This window comes from Falco naumanni, chromosome 3 (assembly GCF_017639655.2).
Source record: "Falco naumanni isolate bFalNau1 chromosome 3, bFalNau1.pat, whole genome shotgun sequence".
In the NCBI taxonomy this organism is placed as follows: Eukaryota; Metazoa; Chordata; class Aves; order Falconiformes; family Falconidae; genus Falco; species Falco naumanni.
Window position 1 is genome coordinate 60650589 of NC_054056.1, and position 21055 is coordinate 60671643.

Sequence of the window (21055 nt, forward strand, 5' to 3'; positions counted from 1 at the left end):
ACAGGCTGCTGTACATTTACTCACCCAGCACTTAGAAACCACATTGCTCTTTCATGACCTGCCAACTCTTGTGTGTGTCAAATTGGCATGGGAATATAAAGTGATCTTTATGAGACAGGGAGCTGCGGAGGGAAAGGGAGAACAAAGAAGCTTCCTTCAAAGCTGTTCTTTAAAATAACTCCAATAGAATAAAAATAAATAAATAAAACCATAAGGCAAAACAGAAATGCTATTGATGAAGAAAACATAGCCCATGGGTCAGTACTCCAGCTACCTCAGTTCCTTTGTCTGCCACATGACTCAAGAAAAGCAACACTGTAGAATGCATTAATTATAACAACCAATTAACACTGCAGCCAACCTAGCTCTGGAATGTCCAACTCTGCAATTTTTAAAGCTCATCTACTTTGGTCAAAAAAATCCCTAACCACAAGCTAACCACACCGCCACGCTAGCATGAGTGTGGATGGCAAAGATAACAGCCTTCAACTGTTATTAATATTATTTAGAAACTGCTTCCCCACATCAAATTTCCAGCTAATTCTCTGTCTTTTCTTGCACATTTCCTTCCCTTCTCCACACAAGCTATCAAATTCAGAACGGTAGCTGAACTTCTGAAAGAAACGGAGGATTTTAAATTGAAATCAAAGAGCAGAATCTCAATCAACTAATTTCTTATGCCCTTGACAGCATGTGGTATGGACAGTTGCAGAAGAAGAATTGCTTAGCCCAGTGAAAAGGAAGACGGGAACTTGGTTTTTATTTGCATTCCTTCATCTCAAATTGAGGCTTTTGAGGGCATTGGCTATTCACCTAAGATGCTGAACTCCTTGTTTTGAACTGCCTCTACAGTTTCAAGGAAGAGCATGATCCCTATAAAAAGCAGCTTCACATAAGATGGTATCAATCTAGTTGACTAATAAGATGAGAGGATGAAAGGAGAAACGAGGAGCACCTTTCAAGGGAGCAGTCACACACCCACCCCTCTCCTTTGGAGTAGCAGCATATGCCAACGAACAAGCAAAAAACCTCCCACTGGATGGGGGGGGGGGCACCCAAAAGCACAAAGCCTGAGGATATCCTTAGTGAGACCTGCTCATGCTTTACACTACAGTAAAGCAGCTTTTGAGTACAACTCTGTGGTCACAAGCTGTGCAGAAGCAGTCCAGCCTTTTTGAGACCTCAAAGTCGAACAAGGCACTGGCTGATTAAGTCACAGGGAGCAACTTTGCTGCAAAAAAATTGACTCGGACCTGAACACATGGCAAGAAGCAAGACCCCTCGCGGTACCCAGCACAGCTGCCCACCAAAGAAAGCTCCATCACAAAACCAGACACCACAAACCCCAACCCTTCTAGGAGGGCCGGACTATGCTGCAGTGTAAGGGAGGGCATTTAATTGGGAAATAGCACCACCTGGTGACTCTGGCACCGAGGGAGAAGGAAACGGCCAACTTGGCCATACTGGGACAGGAAGGAGGAGGAAGGAGCACCGGCCAAGTCGCTCAATGAATTGGGAACCAAGAGCCTGGGTAAGGAAGGAAAGAGGATTGCATGGCATAGTTACAAGAAATAGGCAAGCGGGACAGACAGAGATGGAAAGAAGAGGAGAGCCCGAGACCTTCCCCTGGAAGCATCTCCCACTGCTGTTACCCCCTTGGGAGCCCCGTGTGACAATGAATGGTGTGAACGTAGCAAAGGCAGCTGCAAAGGGATGCCATACGCCACACATAAATCACCGTATTAATGAACCAAGAAGGGGGGGGAGGGAACCAACCACACCCAAGTCTGCACAGTATCAGCAATGTTGTATGCCACAGGGGGATGGGGTTTTTATTGTTCATTTTTAGGAGACATATAGCTGTGGGACTTCATAGCATCACTACCGTCCAAACAAGAACCATAATTCCAATTGCCTTCTGCTGATCACTGAATCACAGGATCCTCCTGACCAAGGCATAACACAGACCAGCAGGTAAACCTACCCTGCCAGACGCCCTGTAAGCGGTAAGAAAGTCTATTACCTCAAACTCCACAGTGTGCTCTCCTAACTTCTCATTCCCAACACCTCTGTTCACCTTAATAACCTCTCCCTGCTACTGGCTTGCTGATTTCCCACCTAAGCATCACCACAGACACTTAAGTATGATCACATCCATGTACACCACTTCATTTTTCAGGTGAGAAGGAGAAACGAGAACACTGGTTTACCATGGGAAAATTCCTACTGTGGTGCCACACATGGGTGGTGGTCACCACTCATCATCCCCCCCACCAACAAAGCAGGAACCAAGAGCAAACAGCAGATCTCTCCAGCACATGAAACATCAACAGGCAGGAGCTAAAACCAAAGATGAAGTAAAACAAAGAAAAAACTGCAAGCCCTGCTTTAATGCCTATGCAATCTTCTTGACAGTGAGACCCGATTTTGGCAACTCAGATGGTCAGTTTATCTGCTGGACAAATTTTGGGTATTTTTTAACATCTGCTATCTTTTTCCTACCCACTCTATGGCAAAATACACAAGCAGTCATAAAAATCCACTTGATGTACTACTGTTTCCACAGATATATTCCTATTAAAAACAGAGTAAAAAATCTGTACGAATAATATCTGCTTAGGAATCCTGACAATTGGCCCTGGACTTGAAAAATTAAGTAAGGGGTAAGTGTAAGGAAGTAACCTAGAAGTAAGGCACTGTACCTCACATCGTCAATGATAATGACTATTGATTGCAGGGGCTGTTATCTCTATCAGCCATGTGCACACACACCAGCATAATCTGGTTAAATATCATTCATCATCATTGCGCAATGCAGTGATCAGAGAAACTAAATTCAATTTTCAGACGAAATACATAAATATCCTGAGGCTTCTGTAGTTCAGTAAACATGTTAGGCAACATCATCCTGACAAATGTTGGTTTTGAGTACAGTTTGGCAGCAAAAAACGGGATAAACAATTCTGCGTTATTTCCAAACCAAACTCTTTTTCTAAGTGAACCTTCCCCACACATATTTGTAGCAGCTGAAACTTTCAAAATAATGGTATGATGAGGAGGTAATCTTTGACCTGAATTGCTGTTTGACACGAGTTTCTGCTCATACTCCAACATCCTGTCTCCTCCATAGTCAAATCCTATCATTAGGGGCCATAACTTCAAAATGCAGGCTTGTTAGTGTCACTTACTAAAAGGGGGGGATGGGGGGTGGGGGTGGCAGTGTCAGAGATTTGATATAACTGCCCCCACACAGAAGATATTCAAAGTCTTCCAGCCAGTCTGGATTGATAAACCAACCCAAACATTATAGTTTCTTATTACAGAGTGCCTACAAATCCCAACAAAGCAATTTTCTTTTATTAAATGAAAGCAGTGGCTCTTATGCAATCAACTCTATGCACATCAGCTAGGTACAGCATTTGAGGAAACTACTCCTGGTGTTGAGTTTACTATTTCAGTAATACAAAAATTGTCCAGCAGTCACCTGGAAAATTTGTGTAAGGGCTGAATTACCTTCAGATTTGCCCATTCAAGCTCAGTAAGCAACTCAATCCAATGTTCAGACATTGCCCTCCCAATTTGTAATTACCTCACCTGCAATTTATTATTGCATTTCATACCAAAAAGGAAGAAAAAAGCCACACACATTATGAGTGCCAATTTAAACACCAGTTGAAAACTTCAGCCCTGGAGGAAAAAAAGCCTGATCCCTTCTCTCTTGCAGCAACAGGCAACAGAGAGGAAGGAGACATCAGAGGGCAGCTATATAAAGACACTTCCCCTAACAAATGGGAACCAGCCCTGTGGCCCCGATCTCTGCTCCAAATTAGCAGAGCCCTAGTACTGGGTATGTCACCTACCGAGAGCCAGAGACAAACAACTCCTAGCCTGTCCACTGGCCAAAGGCGGCCAGACACCAGCAGCCTTCAGTGGTTCAGGGTGCCGTGAGGGTGAGGACAGGGGCTAAGGATTTTGTTCCTGGTTTTGTTGCCCAAAACCCTGCCTCTGCTTATCAGTTCCTTTTAGCTGACACAACAGCCCGGAAAATCAGCAGTCTCTGATGACCATCAAAGGTCTGAGGTACCCTCCTTTATCAGAAGGTGAAGGTTGACCAGCTGCTAATGGCACCTTCTTTATGCATACTGCCCTTACCGTTTGTCAGCCCATCCACAGCCTTTGAAAAGCTGCCTTTGTAGCCTTCCAGATGCGTTAAAAAGCGTGCCTTCCTCCAGGGCAGCAGGTGAGGGGGCAGAGTTGAGATAACATTTGTTATCTACCATTAAATGTAAATATCATGTAGATAATGTACATCTACATGGACATTAAATGGCACTAAGGAGAGATCTAAAGTCCTTGAAACTGGGGGGTTTCATTTCCTGAATTGATGTGCAGGACTGAGAATGGACAACCAGAGGTTTGCATAAACCTAGATCTGCATTAAGAAATTTTTCACCGAACTATTATGTTTAATTAACTTGGATTAATAGTGATTTCATTTTCATTTCACCTATTGCCTGGATCTAAAGTTTTCCCTAATATAGTAAATGTCAACACTTACTTTAAACGGCATCATATAAAGACCCACCTGGTGCTTTCCCTTCTGTCACCCATGCAAGTAAACAGCAGGGATAACAGCAAGCATAGTATAATAAAACCCAGGGCTGAGTTTTTTATCTGTGGATTTACTGTGTGCTGCTGTCAACTTTCTGAGAGTAAAGCTATCTGCACCAAACAGGCTCATAAATGGAAGACATCAGCACAAGGTTGTATCCCTTAAGCAGATGACTTCTTGAGTATATTCACTTCCCTTTGATTTCAGCTGGAATGAAACCCAGCAACTCCTAAAGCTGGTACCACCAATGCTATGAAATTCAACTTTTTAGGGAAAAGCCCTTAAAATGAGCAGGAACATACTTTGTTGCTGTTATTGTCACAGCACCTTCCCCTCTCCACACAAAAATAACTAGGAAATAAGTATCTAACTTGGAACTGACTGGCAGAAGGAAATTTTTATCCACCTGGCCAATTTTTCTCATCTTCACTCGGAGTTTGTAAACCAGAAATGGCCAAAAGCATACAGACTTCGCAAATCTCAACTGATAAACGTGCTGGGAGCATTTCAAGTGGAATGCTAAACCATAAAGTTCAGTACATTTAAGGACAGCTCAAGGGACGAGAATAGCAGGGGTAGAAGAAGAGTGGATTTGATCTTTCCCCCCAAAGCAGAAAAGACTCAGCCACACAAAAGGAGCTTCTCTTTCCCTCCCTCCCTCCCACTCTGACTTACCCTATCCATGTTCCTCATTCCCTCCCACTGGTCCTCCACAATGCTCCTCTAATGCTTTCCCTTGTTCTCTCAATTTCAGTCCTCCACTTCCTCCTCCGTTAGTTCCTCCAAATCTCCTCTACATCGACTTTTACATCCCTTTTTCTACTGGCCATCACTTAAAATATTCCTGAAAATTTTGGGGGGCTGTAGGGCTACCACTGCCCTTCAACCTTTTTTAATTTGGACTTATTCTATGGGTGCCAAAGGTTTATTCTCTCTCTGCCTTTCTCCACACCAGCCTGAAGGAGAAGGCAAGCCTGGTCACAAAACTCTGGATAAACTTACTAACTGGTCACCATCTTCAAAGAGCCTACCAGATGCTGAAAACCAAGCAGAGGTTAAACTGAGCTCTACCTGCTTTTTATCTGCTTTTAATGTTAAATGACAGGAATCACTCAAGAGCTGCATTATCTCAGATATTTAATTTACATAAACTTTTATCTTTGTCCTCCACACAGCACTGCATTCAGCTGTATATTAAAGTATACACTAAGCTTTAAGCTTGGGATTCAATTTAGCCCATTCCGCGAAGGCTGAATGACATACCCTGATACACTACTGAAGAGGGATTACACCCCAATGCTTAGAATCAAACAGATGCTTAAGGACACTACTCAAATTAGGGCTTCAGTAACATAATCTTAAATCAGCATTTATGTTATCTGGTTTTATACAACCACATTTTGTAACACAAAATGTGCTCCAGTTGTCTGTCTAATGCCCAGGCATGCATTTATTCTTTTCAAGCACACCCTGAAGGGAAAGAAAAAAGAAAAAAAAAACCCGAGGAAAAAAAGAGTAAATATCCAAGGACAAAACAACTGACTCTGAAGACTATTCACACTAGCTACCCTCTCCTGCTGGAGTCATAACAGTTGAAGACATTAAATGTGGGGGGCAATGTTTAATTCCTTCATTGACATTCAAGCAAACTAAGACAAAAATAAAGTCCAGCTTTCCTTGAATTTTCCACAAGAGTGGTATCGTCCAAAAAAAGAAAAATGCTGACTTAAGGGATAATGCAAGAAAAAAAAAAAAAAGTTTGTAACACATTTAAGGACTGAGTATCCTAAAAATAAGGTTGCCTGCATAGTATTGCAAAGATTGAAGTCAGCATGGATTATGCGCCATGAAGGACTTCTGGCCTAAATGTGGTTGGAAGCTTCCTGTTCATATTAGCTTTAATAAGATATATTGCAAGTGTTGATGCTGGGACTCTTAAAATAGACGTACATGTATTTAGTACACCAAGGAAGAAAAAGCTATCATGGGCTTCCTATTCAATAATGGGAATCTGTTCTTTCTAATTTCCCAAATCCCTCCAGGAACTAACCAACTGCCAGATTTACCCAGCCACAAAGTGGAAGAGTGCCTTTACAGGCTGCTGTGTATATCCATCAGTGAAAGGGTTGCTTTTTTTAAACTAACAAAGATTGCCTTAAGGAAACATACGTAGTATTTGCTTCCACGGACAGCAGAAGCTGCTTGAGATTAAAATTGTAACTGTGCATGGACAAACACCTCAAATTTATCAGCTGTAATATGTTTCTAACTCCTAAACTACCAAGCACAACAATAATGTACTTTCTCTCCCTTAAATCAAACAGTTAAAAAAGAATTAAAATCCCAAGAGCCAAGCTGAGCCTTGGTGTGACTCCACACCATATTCAAGGGAGTCCTCTCACCAATGCTGTTCACACCAGTCTTTGGGAAGCTGTAAGACCCACTACAGCTTCTCTGTGTTGGCACACACCAGATGTTGACCAAATCTCTAAGGATTCCTCTTCTGCCGCTGAATTCCCAGCATCAGCCTCACAAACAAGAAATGGGCACATCTGGAGAAGGCAACCCTGGAGACAAGGTACCAGCTACTGATTACAAGCCTAAGACAGAGAAGGTTGAAGCTTCTCTAATGCACAGTATTACCTCACAGGTCACCAGTGAGCATGGGAGGACACATCTCATCACTCAGCAGCACAGCTTTGCTGATGAACCATTAGATCCCACTGACGCTTACTAAGTTTTGTTTGCTGCAGAATGAAATGAGCCAAAAAGTTTGCTTTTTTCAAAATTAAACCCACTTTAGGAACCTCTTCTATCGCACTTTGGTTCTGTAGACAGGCTTTAAAGTAAAGGAAAACCTGCCTCAGAGGGTCCCTAGCTGTAGGTGAATTCTTGCAAGAGGCTGATAATTGTTTTAAAAGACTGCCCTTACAGTTTTTTATAGTCCCCTGCAGCTGCGCCCAGCAGAGGCTGACCCATCCAGTCGGGACACCCAGTGACGTCTGCAGCATCCTGTCGCTCTGCTGACAAAGGAGGAAACAATAACTCAGGGACACAAAGTATTTAGTAGCTGGATTTCTTGCACATGTACTTCCACATGTTGCCCAAAAAAGAACATACTCTGTCCAAAACAAAAAGTGCAAAACCATAACTGCTCTATCCTCTCCAAGAAATATGAAAACCACACACTAACTAGCATTTATGTTTAAAAATAGTCAAGTGAAAATAAACGGTGCTTGTTCCACTGCCTGTTGTTTTCGGGAGCAGCCCTGCAAGGCTGGAGACTGTAAATCAAACCACTGGCATTTGCTTACACAAGGCCATGCTCCGAGCTGGCCTCCCATCCACCTCCTCTGTCAGCTTTCTAAAGCTTGGATTTGTCTCCTTGCGGTGGTATTCAAAACCGCATGTGTCCACGGGAAGGTTGTACAAGACGTTTCAGAAGAAAACTGAACCATGTCCCTTCCCTGGTACATTACAAGTTGAGATGGAATTTAAAAAGTTTCCTTTCACCTTGACCTTTACACCATTACCCAGCCTCTACAAGGTAATGTAATGAGAAGAAAAACATCTCTGTGAGAATAAAAACATCTTTTACTCTCGTTTACTTCAGGTGTGCGTGCCCCATGGAGCTCCCATGTACCTCCTAGCGAAGGGCTGTGGCTGTACTCACACGAGCTGCCCCTAGGCTGCAAATGCGAGGCGGTGGGGGGCATGATGAGCCCCGACAAGGAGCAGAGCACTGAAGGCTTGCTCTACTCCATCCAAAAAGCATGGGATGATCTAACCCATCAGTGTGATTAGCGCTGGATGGAGGCAGGATTATTATTTTTTAATATTTTATAATGCAGCCAATTATCCAAAGGAAGTGGAGAGGAAAAAATAAACCAGCTTAAGTCCGCTGTAAAGGTTAGTAGGCGAAGCACTTAGAAACCCACAGCCAGCAGCTTTGGCCATGCCTGGGGGGCTGTGTGCTACCCTACAGCCCCCTGTGCCAGCTGCTGGGTCCGGCTCACCCACGGGGCTGCAGAGCTGTGGGAGCAGCTGAAGGCACAAGCCAGAGCAGGAAGCACTCGGCCACCAGCCTGCGTGCCAGCATCCACGGCACGTGTGAGCAAACCAGGGGCGGAAGAGGGAATAGATACTTACTGAACTGACACGCACTGCCAGCTCTGGAGACGGCAAACGACTGTTGGCCTGAAAACTAGACTCTTGGTGCTCCCAGCTTTACAGATGAGCTTTATAAAAGAAGGAGACCAACCCCGAGAAAGACTGAAACAAACACCTGATGGGCATGCTACCTAATTTAGCCAGGCAAATGCCTTGTTCCCTTCGATATCAGGATACAGCAGACTAGACCAGATGAACCCACCCAGTTTCCCCACCACCTTTCCTGACCCTTTTGGAGGGTACGTCTGGATATCCATCCATGTGTTGGGCATTCAGCTGGCCCCAGATATAGCTTGAGGAAAACATGAGCTGAGGAAGCCCCAAACCTCCAGATGGAGATGATGGCAAGGCGGTCGAACCACAACTCCAAACTACAAGCCTCTCATCAATGGAGGTTGATGAACCACTGAAGCTGAGAAGAAACAGGTTGCCCTGCACTCAACAGCTTGTTTTCTGAGGCAGCAGCTGAACTACGAGGAAGGTGGGGTCAACAGTGTGAACCTGCTAAAGCCAGCTCTGTTCCATTTCAAGGCACCTCTCGTCGTCCCCCTCAAAACCAAGGCATAGGAAGCTAAGGAAATGGTGCCTGCCTGCCCTGATCTCCTCTGCACAGGGTGCAGCCAGAAAATGCACGATCAACAACAGTCCCTGGGGGGTCTAACTAACCTGAAGAACAGGCAAATGGCACTTGGAAGAGGGAGCAGAAGGGAAACAAAAGAAAAGGGAGGTGTTTGAGAGCAACCGGAGCAGAGATGTGTCTCCAGCCTCTCTGTACATGCGTCTCACACCAAGGCATTAGCTTGAGAAATTTTAGAAAGAATACGTCTCTCCAGTCTGTACACTTGCACTCTGCAGCACCCACATACCCAGCTCAGACACAACCCAACACCAGCAAAATTTACGAGCACTGTAATTTATAAACATCACTGTCTGCAAAATCCCTGCAGGTTCAGAGGCCTTCACCCATGAGCAGCTCAGCTAACGCCTATTTTGCTCCCCACTTCCTTTAACTGCAACACACCCCATCCATAAGGCAAATTAACACTTTAGAAACAAGCTGTACCATCAACCAGAGTCTCAGAAAACATACTTTAAATGTAAATAAAAAATGGCCTTTTAATATGCTTTGACCTAAGCCAGTTAAAAGTACTTGTCCGATGAGAATGAGAGGCTTTTTCTTCTCCCCACACATTTCTCACATGCAGAGTTTCTGGTTGCTTCACACAGTCTGCCTCAGCACTAATTCACTGGGTAGGGCTAAAACTGCATTCATCCACGTTAAAAAAAAAAAAAAAAAAAGAGAGTTTATTACCCATTCAACTTCCTAATTTCGGTAGAAAGAATTTACTGAGTTCTCAGAATTACCGTGAAACAAGGTTTCTCAATTTTTCAGCCAATACTAAGAAATCAAAAAGAAGGGCTGGGGAAACATAAAAAAAAAGCCCCGACTGATAACAATATAAACAAACTAATAAATACAATTTCAGAGACAGTATAATTACAGACTGCATATGATTTCTGGATGATAGCCACAGCATAGTCTCATTCAACAGGCAAGTTATAAGCAGTGGATGGGAGCAGAGAGCTGGTTACCAGCGGACCTGAGCCGATCACGTGCAGCAGCAGGCACCAGCCATGGGGTATTCTCTTGCTGCCCAGTCCGTTCGCAGCAGCAAGCTTCCCCTTCAGAGGCTTTGCAGCTTCTGAAAGTAAAATCTGCCCCAAGTCTTGCCTTCTGCTGCCTCAGAAATCCAATATAGTTGTGCTGCTGGAAACGAAAGCAAAATGTGGCCTCCGCACTCATCTTTTCCTAGAAGGATGTTCCAGTCAACCCAGCCTACTCACTTTCTAAGCAATCCCACACAAAACTTTTGGAAGATATGAGTAAATAAAGTTTTGCAGATACATCAGGAAAGCAGTAAGGCCAAGGTCAATATGAAATCCTGAATTCTGTTAAATTCTGAGAAATTATTTACCTACATATTAAATATCTACTACATCACAAAAATCTGATCGTAGCCATTTAAACATAAATTAATAGGAAAAAGCTAGTTTAGGCTTCTGAACATACTTGTTTACTGATACAAGAGAAAAGGCATTTCTCACTTGGTATGTAACTGGATTTTTATGCAATATTTTTAAAAAAAAAATCCAACCCCAAATCACCAGCCCCAGTCTCCTTCAGCATCCTGGTAGACTGTTCTTTTGAATGGCAAAGCAGAGCAATGGCGTACAGAAGTGCTGTATGCACACATGCAGTGCAAACCAGAGCACTCTTCACCAAGGAAGAATACAAGGAAAGCCATTTCCCAAAGAAATGAGGCATATGTAGTCACACTAACTGCGTGTCTGGCTGTCTGCCTTTCAGTTCCTTGTGAACTTAAAATCATCGTCCAGTTTTACATGTGATTTCACGTTTCACTACAATGCAAAGAAATAAGTGGCTAGGAAAGAGACACAGAGGAGGGCTCCTTTGATGGAAAGGCTGCAATGATGGACACTTCACACCAGTGACTCCACAAGACAGGCAGCCATGCAAAGTCATGATTCAAAAATTTCCCTCATGACAGAGTTACTTGTTTACATAATAAACCATGAATTACGAAGAACAATTAACAAGGAAGGGGGAAAAAAAGATCACTTGTCAGTCTCTCTTCTTCTCTCAGACGACTATTTTGTGGACAAAATTTTAGAAGTCATACATCTACTTCATCAGTACAATCTTCTCACAACCACCTTTGCTGTCTGCACTACTTTGGCCCCTCTTGTTCTGTTTTAGGCTACAGCACTGTAGCTACTGATGTACGCACAGCTTCTGCACTTGTGTAGTGTTACTGTCTTCAGCAGGAGGCTCACCTTAACATGTAGACCCCCTTGCATGTATCTAGTGAGAGGAAAGATCCTTAACTGGTACAAGCCACCCAGGGGTGCATTTTTAACAGCAGTGCTCCTATTTGGGTTGGGACATCTAGCCACTAAGAGCATGAATAGCAACAAACATTTTAGAGTCAAAAGAGAAATAAAATCGTTGGTTTTTATTAACACCAACACAAACTATAACACTCTCAGTCATACATGTTCAGTATAATAGCTACCCAGAGAAGAAGAGTGGGTACTTCAGCTTTGCACCAAAAGGTCTGACACACGCATGTGCTCCGCTACAGGGATTTGTTCTCCATCCAGCAGAATCCAGAGCTTTACATTATCACAACATGAAGAAAAGAAAACAAGAGAGATTTTCTCCTTGAGAAAACTATTATCACGTTCCCAATTACTCTGAACGTCAAACAATTCTGAGCTCAGTTCCACAGCCTACACATGCAGACGCTGCCCACCGAGGTGGCATGACATTGTCAAAGGTAATAAACTGTTCTCCATACGTAGCAAATGGGATTCAGTTGTGGAGAAACTCCTGAGGAAACCTCCTTCTCTGCCAAAGAGGAATCGTCACTCCTTTTACAAATGTAGGCTTACCAACCTCAGACGGTATTTTCAGACTACATGCTAACAGGACACATGCCAGCAAGTGACTTCTTATGAGCAAGAAAATGGAAACACAAACAGGAGGCTAAAGAAACAAAGCCTCAGACAAGGAAGATGTAGGCAGTACGTTTGGGAAAAACTTTCTGCAGTAAGAGCAGTTAAGCTCTGGGACGTAACTCTGGAGAGAAGATAAACTTTCATCATGAGTTTTTTTAAGAACAGGTGAGACATACATCAGTAAAGTTATAAGAGGAGCTTTAGGGCCAAGGGATGACAGCTGAGCCTTTTCCAGTACTACCTTCTTTGGTCCTATGATGGACAGTCACAACACAAAAATGTAATAAACAAAAAACAAAAGGAAAGGAGTAATGGAGGTCACTTTAGATGGTAGTTAGCAAGCCACCTCCCAAAGTCTCTCTGAAGGGCCGTCAAAGTTTCCTCAGGAAGCAACAAAGACAAGAAACTTTGCCTTAGTCCAAAATCTGGCAATCTCTTCTGCAGTTGCCACACACAATTATGTCAGGACTTGGCAGAGAGTTGTAAATCGCTCCTCCAGCTTGCATAAAGAAAAATGTCAGGAGCCAAGGCACATGGTACTCAACGGCACAGCCAGATTAGGAAACCTGGCAGCTGCACACATTTCGGCACTCAGAAACACACCAGTCCCCCTTTGCCCTTCTCTCCTTCACCCCCTCGAGAGGGCACCCACTCAGCACAGAGACATCACGCAAGTCAAATGGGAGCTGCACTTCATTTCACTGCGTAAACTGAGCTGCAGCTCAAACATGCTTAGCCCTAGATGCAGGTGGCCTCAGCACAGGGACAACTGGTGTGAACAAACAACAGACCGGACTGAGAGACCAGGAAGAGTTTGGGGTGACAAGCCAGGACTTGGAGCTGATGCTCAAGTGCACTTAAAAAGACGAACACCTTCCACGTCCAGATAACTCACTGCCCAGCAGCAATAATTTACTGGGGGAAGTAGTTTAGGAGCAGGCTTGAGGCCACTTGCATGGCAACATACTCAAGAGAGCTATTGAAGTTGTACCTCCACAGCTCTTGCACCTGAGGCTGTGAGGCACTGAAGAATCAGGCAGGCATCCCGTTCCTGCCAGCCCAGCTGTACCCACCTCTCCTCAAGGAGCACTGCCTTCTCAAATTCATGAATAGCAAAGCTCTGCCATCAACAACGCTGTCTTCCAAACTGACTCACACCTGGCCTTGAGTTGCCACAGATTTCCTCCCTGTCCTCCTCTTGCTGGCCACTTCCTTGCCTACAAACCCTACCACCATCCTCTTGTTGGGCAGTAATCCAGGCTGCTCCAAATCGTTCCCATCACACCCACAGACAGCTTTAAAAACCCCAAGATTCTCTGGAGGAGGAGGAAGTGAAATGCAGATACCCAAATCCCAGGTTTTTTAGATTTATGCTACAAATCACAGGCCAGGTTCCCTCCTGGCAATGAGGGGTTTCATCCAAGAGCCAGTAACTTACTCCCCATCCCTGCTGCAATGGCTCCAGGCCAAACACTGGCCCTGGAGTACTGCACTAGCTTACAGGCCTGGCAGCATGAAGCACAGCTCTGTTTTCTCTATCCCCCTCTCCTCACCCTCCCATCCAGACCCTCTACAGCCAAACGGGGCTTCAGGGCTTGTGGAGAAGCTGGCTTTGCAATCATTGTGCCAGCTGCAATTTTTCCCCATTGGGGAATTCTGAGCTGGCAGAAACAGCCCAAATCCAGGCCCTTTGCACAGCTGAGGGGCACAGACCACCAGTGATCCTCCCGTCTGATTTAGAGGTGCGGCCTACTAGGGCTTTGTTCAGAAGTGGAGAGGGATACAGGTTTACAAACCAATTTAATCGCTACTTATGACAAGGATAGGAACTCCCCTTGGGACCTGGACATGACAGACCTGGCTGATTATCAGGGGACCTTCTAGATACAGCACAGATTAACCTACCAGGTCCAGGACCTACTGAAAAGACAACTGTTAAGATTCCTTTTGGTAGATCTGAAAACGTATTTTTGAGTTGCCATCTAGCTTTCAAGCAGATCAGAAGATTAATGCCTGCACTTGTTCACATGGACAGTTTCCCTGTTCTGGAAACCTGTCTGAACTTACTGAGGGGATTCGTCATATGAAGGATTCCTCTCTTTCGGGAAAACAGTGTATCAACCTTCACGGTAAATGAGATGTCTATGATCAGAAGTAGATGGTCTTCTAGGATTATACCCTATTAAAACTCAGGAAAGAACATCTCACTAACTGCTAAGTGACTGTAACTACAGACACATCTTCCTACGTATTCCCACTGCCACCCTATCATTTTAACCAATCTACAGAGTAATTGCACACTCCTAGTAACATGGAGCTGCTTTGTAAGTTTCTTTTCCTGTCTTAAAAGTAAACAATTGCCTTGCAAAACCTCCAGTACATTTTAATGTTACAAAACAGCAATAAGTAATAGGCAAGAGGAATGCCATCCCACAAGACATTTCATTTCCATAAAATTACAGGATTTTCTGCTGGGGAAGAAAAAATAAAAGACATATCCACATATTCTACCACAGACTCCTCACATTTGTATAAACCATATTTATTTTGCCTCTATGCCATTTTAAAAGTCAAAGGTAGGAATTCTAACTAGGAAGGAGGAATGGTCACCACTAAATACTTTGAACTCCCCAGTGCCCTGGCACTTACTCCAGGCAAGGTACTCACTCCTGCTGGGGCAAGCGTCAACACAAACCAGGACTGGAGTGCCTGCATCTGTTTGGTTTATAAATGTTGGACTCACTTGCACTGTGTGAACAAGAATCCACTCTAAAACTCCTTCAGTCATGCACCTTTTCTCAACGTTTATGGAGACACAGACCTAAAAGCAGCCTAACTCGCATCGCAAACATTTGAGATGTTTGATTTAAAAAAACCAAACAAAACAACCAAACAAAAAACCAAACCCAAAACAAAACAACGGCTAAGTAGCGGTGCTCTGCTAGTAACTGTCAGAAGCGGCGGCTCTGCTCTCCCGGCCGTGTTTGTAGCAGCTCGGCGAGGCGTTTTGCTGTAACTCCCTGCGAGCAGGGCAGCGCGGGGCCAGCGGAGCCAAACTGCAAAGCTAAGCACATTGCTGCTCCAGATGGGAAACGCGCACACGGGTTCGCCAAAAGCAAAAGAAGAAAAAAAAAAAAAAAACCACCAAAAACACAATGGCAAAAAGGACATTCCCGTAAGGAGGCGAGCGAAAGAAGCTCTGAATAAACCCAGGCAAGTCACGAAACAAAGCACCGACAGAGCACGTCGGTGCCACGGGGCCGAGGCGCCCGGCAGAAGATGCCAGCCCAAATCCCGTCGCTCGCTCCCCCCGCCTCGCTGCCCACCATCGCTGCAGGGGCTCGGCGAGCCCGAAGTGACCAAACCCGACAGCGTGCCGGGCGGGGGGGCGGCCGGCAAACCCCGCCCGGGCGCCGTTCGGGGCTCGGGCACCGGAGGGCCACCGGCCACGGGGCCGCCCCCGGCTTGGGAAGCGCGGGGGGGAGGCGTCCCCAAAGAGAGCCCCTCACCCCTCGCGCCCCCCCCCCCCCGCTTGAAAAAAGTTCTGAAACAAGGCAAAAACTGATCAGAAAACCCCACCGGAGCCTCCCCGCAGGCCGGTGCGCGGCTGCCAAGTCCCGGCGTGGGGGGGGGGGGGGGGGGGTCGCTGCGGCCAAGCCCGGGACGGGGAGACGCGGTGCCCGCCGGGGGTGAGGCGGGGGGGGGGGGGGGGGGGGGGGGGGGGGGCGGCTGGACGTGTTCCCCCCCTTTAGCCAGTCCCCCATCTCCCTCAGCCCCCACCTGCGGGGTGGGAAAGAAAGGGGGAAGGCGCCCCCCCCGCTCCCCTCTACTCACTCCAAGCAGACACACTTTCAGCTCGCGTATCGCCATCATCTGCCCGGGACCCGGCCGCTCCGCATCCCCCAGCCCGCCGCCGCCGCTCCGCACTGCCCCGCCGCGGCGCGGCACAGCACCCGCTGGGGCCGCCCCCGCCGCCGGTCACATGCGCCCGGCCCCGCCTCGCCGCCGCCCGCAGCCCCCCGCGTCCCGCCTGCGAGAGGGCCGGAGCGGGCACGGTGGCCGCAGGGCTGGAGGAGGGCGGGGAGTGTGCTGGCCTCGGTGCGGCCCGTTGGGCAGCTTCGGTTAGGAACGATCTGAATCCGTCTGCCCGTCCAGTGGGGGGGTTGTTTTGGTTTGACTTCCTGTGTGCAGAAAACGTTTAAAAGAGTAACTCCATTTGTACCCAGTTCTGGTAATACGGACCCTTTTTCGATTAGAACAAGCCAGCCTCGGGTTGGTAACAGGGCTGCACCCCACACGTCAAAAAGTTGCACTAAACACTGCACCGTGGCTGATGTTAGGACCCGTCCACCGAAATCAGCGAGGTGCGTTTGTAGCCACTCTTCTGCTCTTGGTAGCCAAAATCCTAGAATTAATGGGGAAGAGTTGCGTGCCATAACCCCTGCAAAGCACAAGAGTGTCATTTGCCAGGGATTTTAAATGATAGCTTCTGTTCTATAGTTTTATTTTCATTTTTTTTCAGTAATCTATCTGGTAGAATTGCTAAGAAGAAATGAAGGAAATCTTGATTAGTCATTGTGAGATTACTGCCACGTCATTAGGAGCTTCCTGGCAATAAACTCTTGTGGTGTTCATTATGTCACTAACTATTTCCACATGGGGTCCCACACTCGCATTGATAGGCTGGAAGATGTTTGCACTCTTCCAGAGCTCCAGAATCCTAGGCCAAGGAAATGTTTGGAGCAGAGAAGTTGTTATCCCCAAGGAGGAAAACACAAAGCATTTCTAGTAGAGTATTACAGCCTGTCAGGGGAGAGAGTATTAACAGCAGGAGATCAGAGGAGAGGATCATCAGAGAGATGCTTGTGATTAAATTAAGCTTTTCTTTTTTCAGGAGAACTTAGCAAAGAGAAGCAAAACACACCAGGTTTTCAGACAACCAAGACTAATGTTAGGATTCTGTCTGCTCGTTGGCTTTCCACAAGGATGCATTATACAATAAAGTTTTTCAATAAGCAAATTAGATACACTCACTAACACAGAACAATTACAGTTTGCACTCATAGCACAACTAAGTTCAAACAGCTTGACATTTCAGTCAGTAATTTATTCTACAAATCAACAGTAGATGTGAATTTTTAAGGTTTTACACCATCCTACTCCAGCCTTTCTTTCAGTTTTAAGTCTGAGTTGAATGTTGCTCCTCTGACTTGGATTCAGACTTTTCCACTGTTGAGGGACTGAGATTCTGAGATTCACAGATGGTGTTATGGTTCAGGATCACCTTTCCATAAATTCTTCTCTCTTTTTTTTTTTTTTTCTTTTTTTTTCTGGTCACATCTTCAAACAGAAGTCATCTCTCCCTTTTCTTTGGTTGAGAATTTGTAATTTTTGAAGTGTGGGAATTTTTGCTTATTGTACACGTGAAAGATTATACCAGCTGAATTAATTTCAGCAAGAAACACTTGAATTACATTAGATTCTAACCAAATCTGTATTAGATTGTGGATTACAGAAAGAGACTGAGAAGTACATGCTATGTTCAAAGCTGTTCAGTGCTGCAAGCACAGCTTGAGGGTTTGTCCATAGGTGCGCTGGGATTAACCTGCAATGATGTAATGGCAATGGCAGCATCCATAGAGCAGGTTAATGCACTTTACTGCATGTGCAGTGACTCTGCAGCTTTAACTGAGGTGCCTTAACATTCTAAAGCCTCTCAATGCCGACGTGCACTAGAGTACAATTAATAGAGTTCCAGTCTGGGAGAGCACTTGCTTAAGCCTATCCATTTTTGAGACAGTAATACATCCTACCAACTTCAAAGGCATGTAAGTACATGCCTAATTGCTGCCTTGATGCAGTACCACCGTAATACAAAACAGCGCCTGAGAAATTTGCCCAGGAAAGCAAGTCAGATTCCCATCTTTCCTCTTATCTGGGGAAACTTCTAAAATATGGAGTTGAAATGGGCGCCCTCGCTAAAAAAGGTTAAAGCCCAGACCTCAAAAGCTTACTTCTGAAGATAGCAAATAACTATTTAGCTACTTACAAACAAGCACATTGTTTAAAATAGTAGCACGAAGGTGACCCAGTGGAAGCTGTTCAGGCTGAAACAGCAGGAGAGAGAGTATGAAGGAAGGGCAGTTTTACTTGCACAGGCAAAAAGACTGAAGAGCCAAACAAAAGAACAACCAGAGGAAAAAAATAACCTATTCTATACTCATTTAAACAAAGAGTCTAGGAACAAAACCAAAACAACACAAACAAAAATAGAAAAGGCAAAAAATATGCCCCAAAACTAGGGAGATAAGAAGAGAGAAAACTAACAATATAAACAGACACGTGCTCCAGTATTAAAAAAAGCTAATGACATTCGTTCTTCCAGGAACTGGCATAATCCTTGTGTTTGTCTGCATGCAAACGCTGTGGTCAGGAAAACATTTTTGAGGAATTGGTCATGTTGCAGTGTTTTCAAATGTCTGGTTAAAAGCAAAGGAAAACAAGTCTTTGCATCCTAAAGGTTTTCTTTTTTTCCCTTTTGTAGCGTCTCAGTCAATGAATAATTATAAGTTTTGAAGCAATGATTTACCTCACTTCTTTCTACCCAACTGTATTTTGCTTTTGGGAAATACAAAGCCAAGTGGCTTTGTTTTTCAGCAGCCTTTCCTTAGAGTTTCAAGTAATCTCTTCTCTCCTCAGAAATAATTTCCCTCAGTTTCCAGAAACTGGAGAAGCCAGACCATCCTTTAGTTTATTCTGATTTTATAACAGTGCAACTGCACTGATCTCAAACTGGTTACTCCTTAGTGTGAGAGATTTAGGTCCTCAGAGCTGAGATTAAGCCAGAAAGATGTGATCTGGCTCAAGGTGTTTCTGAGTGTGATAGCTGGAAAGTTTGTTCAGGCCTGTCTCTGTCTGGAAATTCAAGGCAGTACTAGTCACCTTGGGAGGGTAGGATTGACTCATCCTTCACTTTGGTCTTTTTTTTTCCCTGGCTTAGACAGCTAAAGCAGGACTATCCTGTCACTCACCCTATTTTTTTCAGTGTGACACCACTGCTTTCATGTAACAGAGGAAGGAAGGCGGCCTCCTGCTCAGGGGCACAGACCAGGAGTACAGAAGGCCGGGTTCTTTCCCTGCCTGCGGTGCTGCCGTGCTGTGAGGCCAGGGGCTGGGCACCTAACCGTGCTCTGTCCCGGCGTGTGGCCATCCAGCTGTCTGGGGCAATGGTGGCTGGGGCTGCTGCTGCCCTCCTCTTTGCCCCTACCTGCATGTTCCTGCCCCTGTGGCTCGTGCTGGTAGAAAACTAGTCCTATGTTTAGAAGTCTTCTACAAATTCAGCCTCTTCCTCTACAAGTGGTGCAGTGGTATTTATTGAGTCTGTACTGGTAGGAAACTGGATGCCTGTGGGGTGCTGTTGATGTTCCCAGGCTTATAAAGGCATCTGCCTTCCTCCCACTTTCTCACTCCAGTGAGTGACCTACGTAGAGAAAAATCCATCCAAGACCCTGACGCGTACCCAGCTCCCGAAACTGCTGTTGTCTGTCCCGAGCACCCGATGAGTTACTTCCTTTCTCCCACTGTTGCGTTGCCTCTTAATTTCTTGGCAAGCATCTTCCTCACACAAAAATGTAATCCCTCCTCTTCGATGGCAAATTCAGTCCAGGCCCTCCTACTATGGGCTGCCATCCCAGCCCTTATTCCCAAGACACAGAGCAGGAGGCAAGTTAACTCCATGCTGCCCAGGGAAAAATGCCTCCATGTCCCATGGATGACACAAATTCTCAGTACAGTAGTGACGGCTGCCACAGAAATTTTGCTGGTGCCTGCCCAAGGAACTGCCAAAATCTCTCAAAAGGAAAGCAGCTGCTGCTGAGCAAGAAGTTCTTGGAGCAGGAGGAGCAGCTTCCAGCTCAGACCCTAGATCCCATGCAAAATCCAGTGTTATGAAATGGCTAAAATTCTGGAAGAGGCTGTTTTTTGTTCATTTGTTTACTTAATCACCACAAAGTTTAGAAAAGGGCTGCCTTGGAAAGGCGGCGTGAGACTCCGAGATAGGAAAACCAGGGAAGTATAGGAATGATCTGGTGGAAATTGAGGGCCTGATTCTGATTTCAGTCACATAGGTCTTAAGCCACTGCAATTTTTTTTAACTTGAGTGGGGTTATTCCACTTCATTTCACATTAATTAAGCCCTTCATAGCCTACTGGTTCCAGCGTTAATGCCAGGAGAATCTGCAGCTGCCTGTTGTTTTGTTGTAGGGTTGCTTCATGTTTTAACATCTCTTGTTTGTGGCGGTTTATATGGTCCAGTCACTCCCTCCTGAAGAGAAAATCTGCTGGAAAAGGTTGGAGGGGAGTAAACCTCTGCAAGATCCTACTTGCAGCTTCACTGCCAAGTACTTTGAAAAGCAGCATTACTGCTGTTGAAAAAAACTTGGGGGTTCTTTGTATAAAGCTTACCGGCTTGCGTGATAGACCTTGTAACAGATGCACTGCTCCTAAAGCGCTTGGGAAAGATTTTTGGCAGTATAGATGTACATTTGTCAAGAGGGTCAAATTTACTCTACTGGTTCGCTGTTAATCCCCAGGGCAATCTCTCATTGCAGGAGAATGGTAATGAAAAGTAATGCAAGTTTTCTTTGCATTCTTTGCAAGGGATGTGCCATAGCCCCAAGCTGGTGGTAGCGCTACCTTTCTTCACCGAGACTGTGAAATGGGGAAAGAATCAAA

At 45.3% G+C, this 21055-nt stretch overlaps 1 protein-coding gene across 2 annotated transcripts in view; it reads right to left on the reverse strand.

Annotated features, from left to right (window-relative positions):
- Positions 1-16277, reverse strand: part of RAB31 (RAB31, member RAS oncogene family) — a 68320-nt gene extending 52043 nt beyond the window's left edge. Inside the window, exon 1 of one of the 2 annotated variants that reach the window (XM_040586490.1) lies at positions 16157-16277. In XM_040586490.1, the coding sequence (XP_040442424.1) occupies positions 16157-16195 (39 nt within the window). In that variant the 5' untranslated portion in view covers positions 16196-16277. The remainder of the gene's footprint in view (positions 1-16156) is intronic. The other variant, XM_040586491.1, reaches the window with a different exon arrangement.
- Between the last annotated feature and the right edge of the window lie 4778 nt (positions 16278-21055).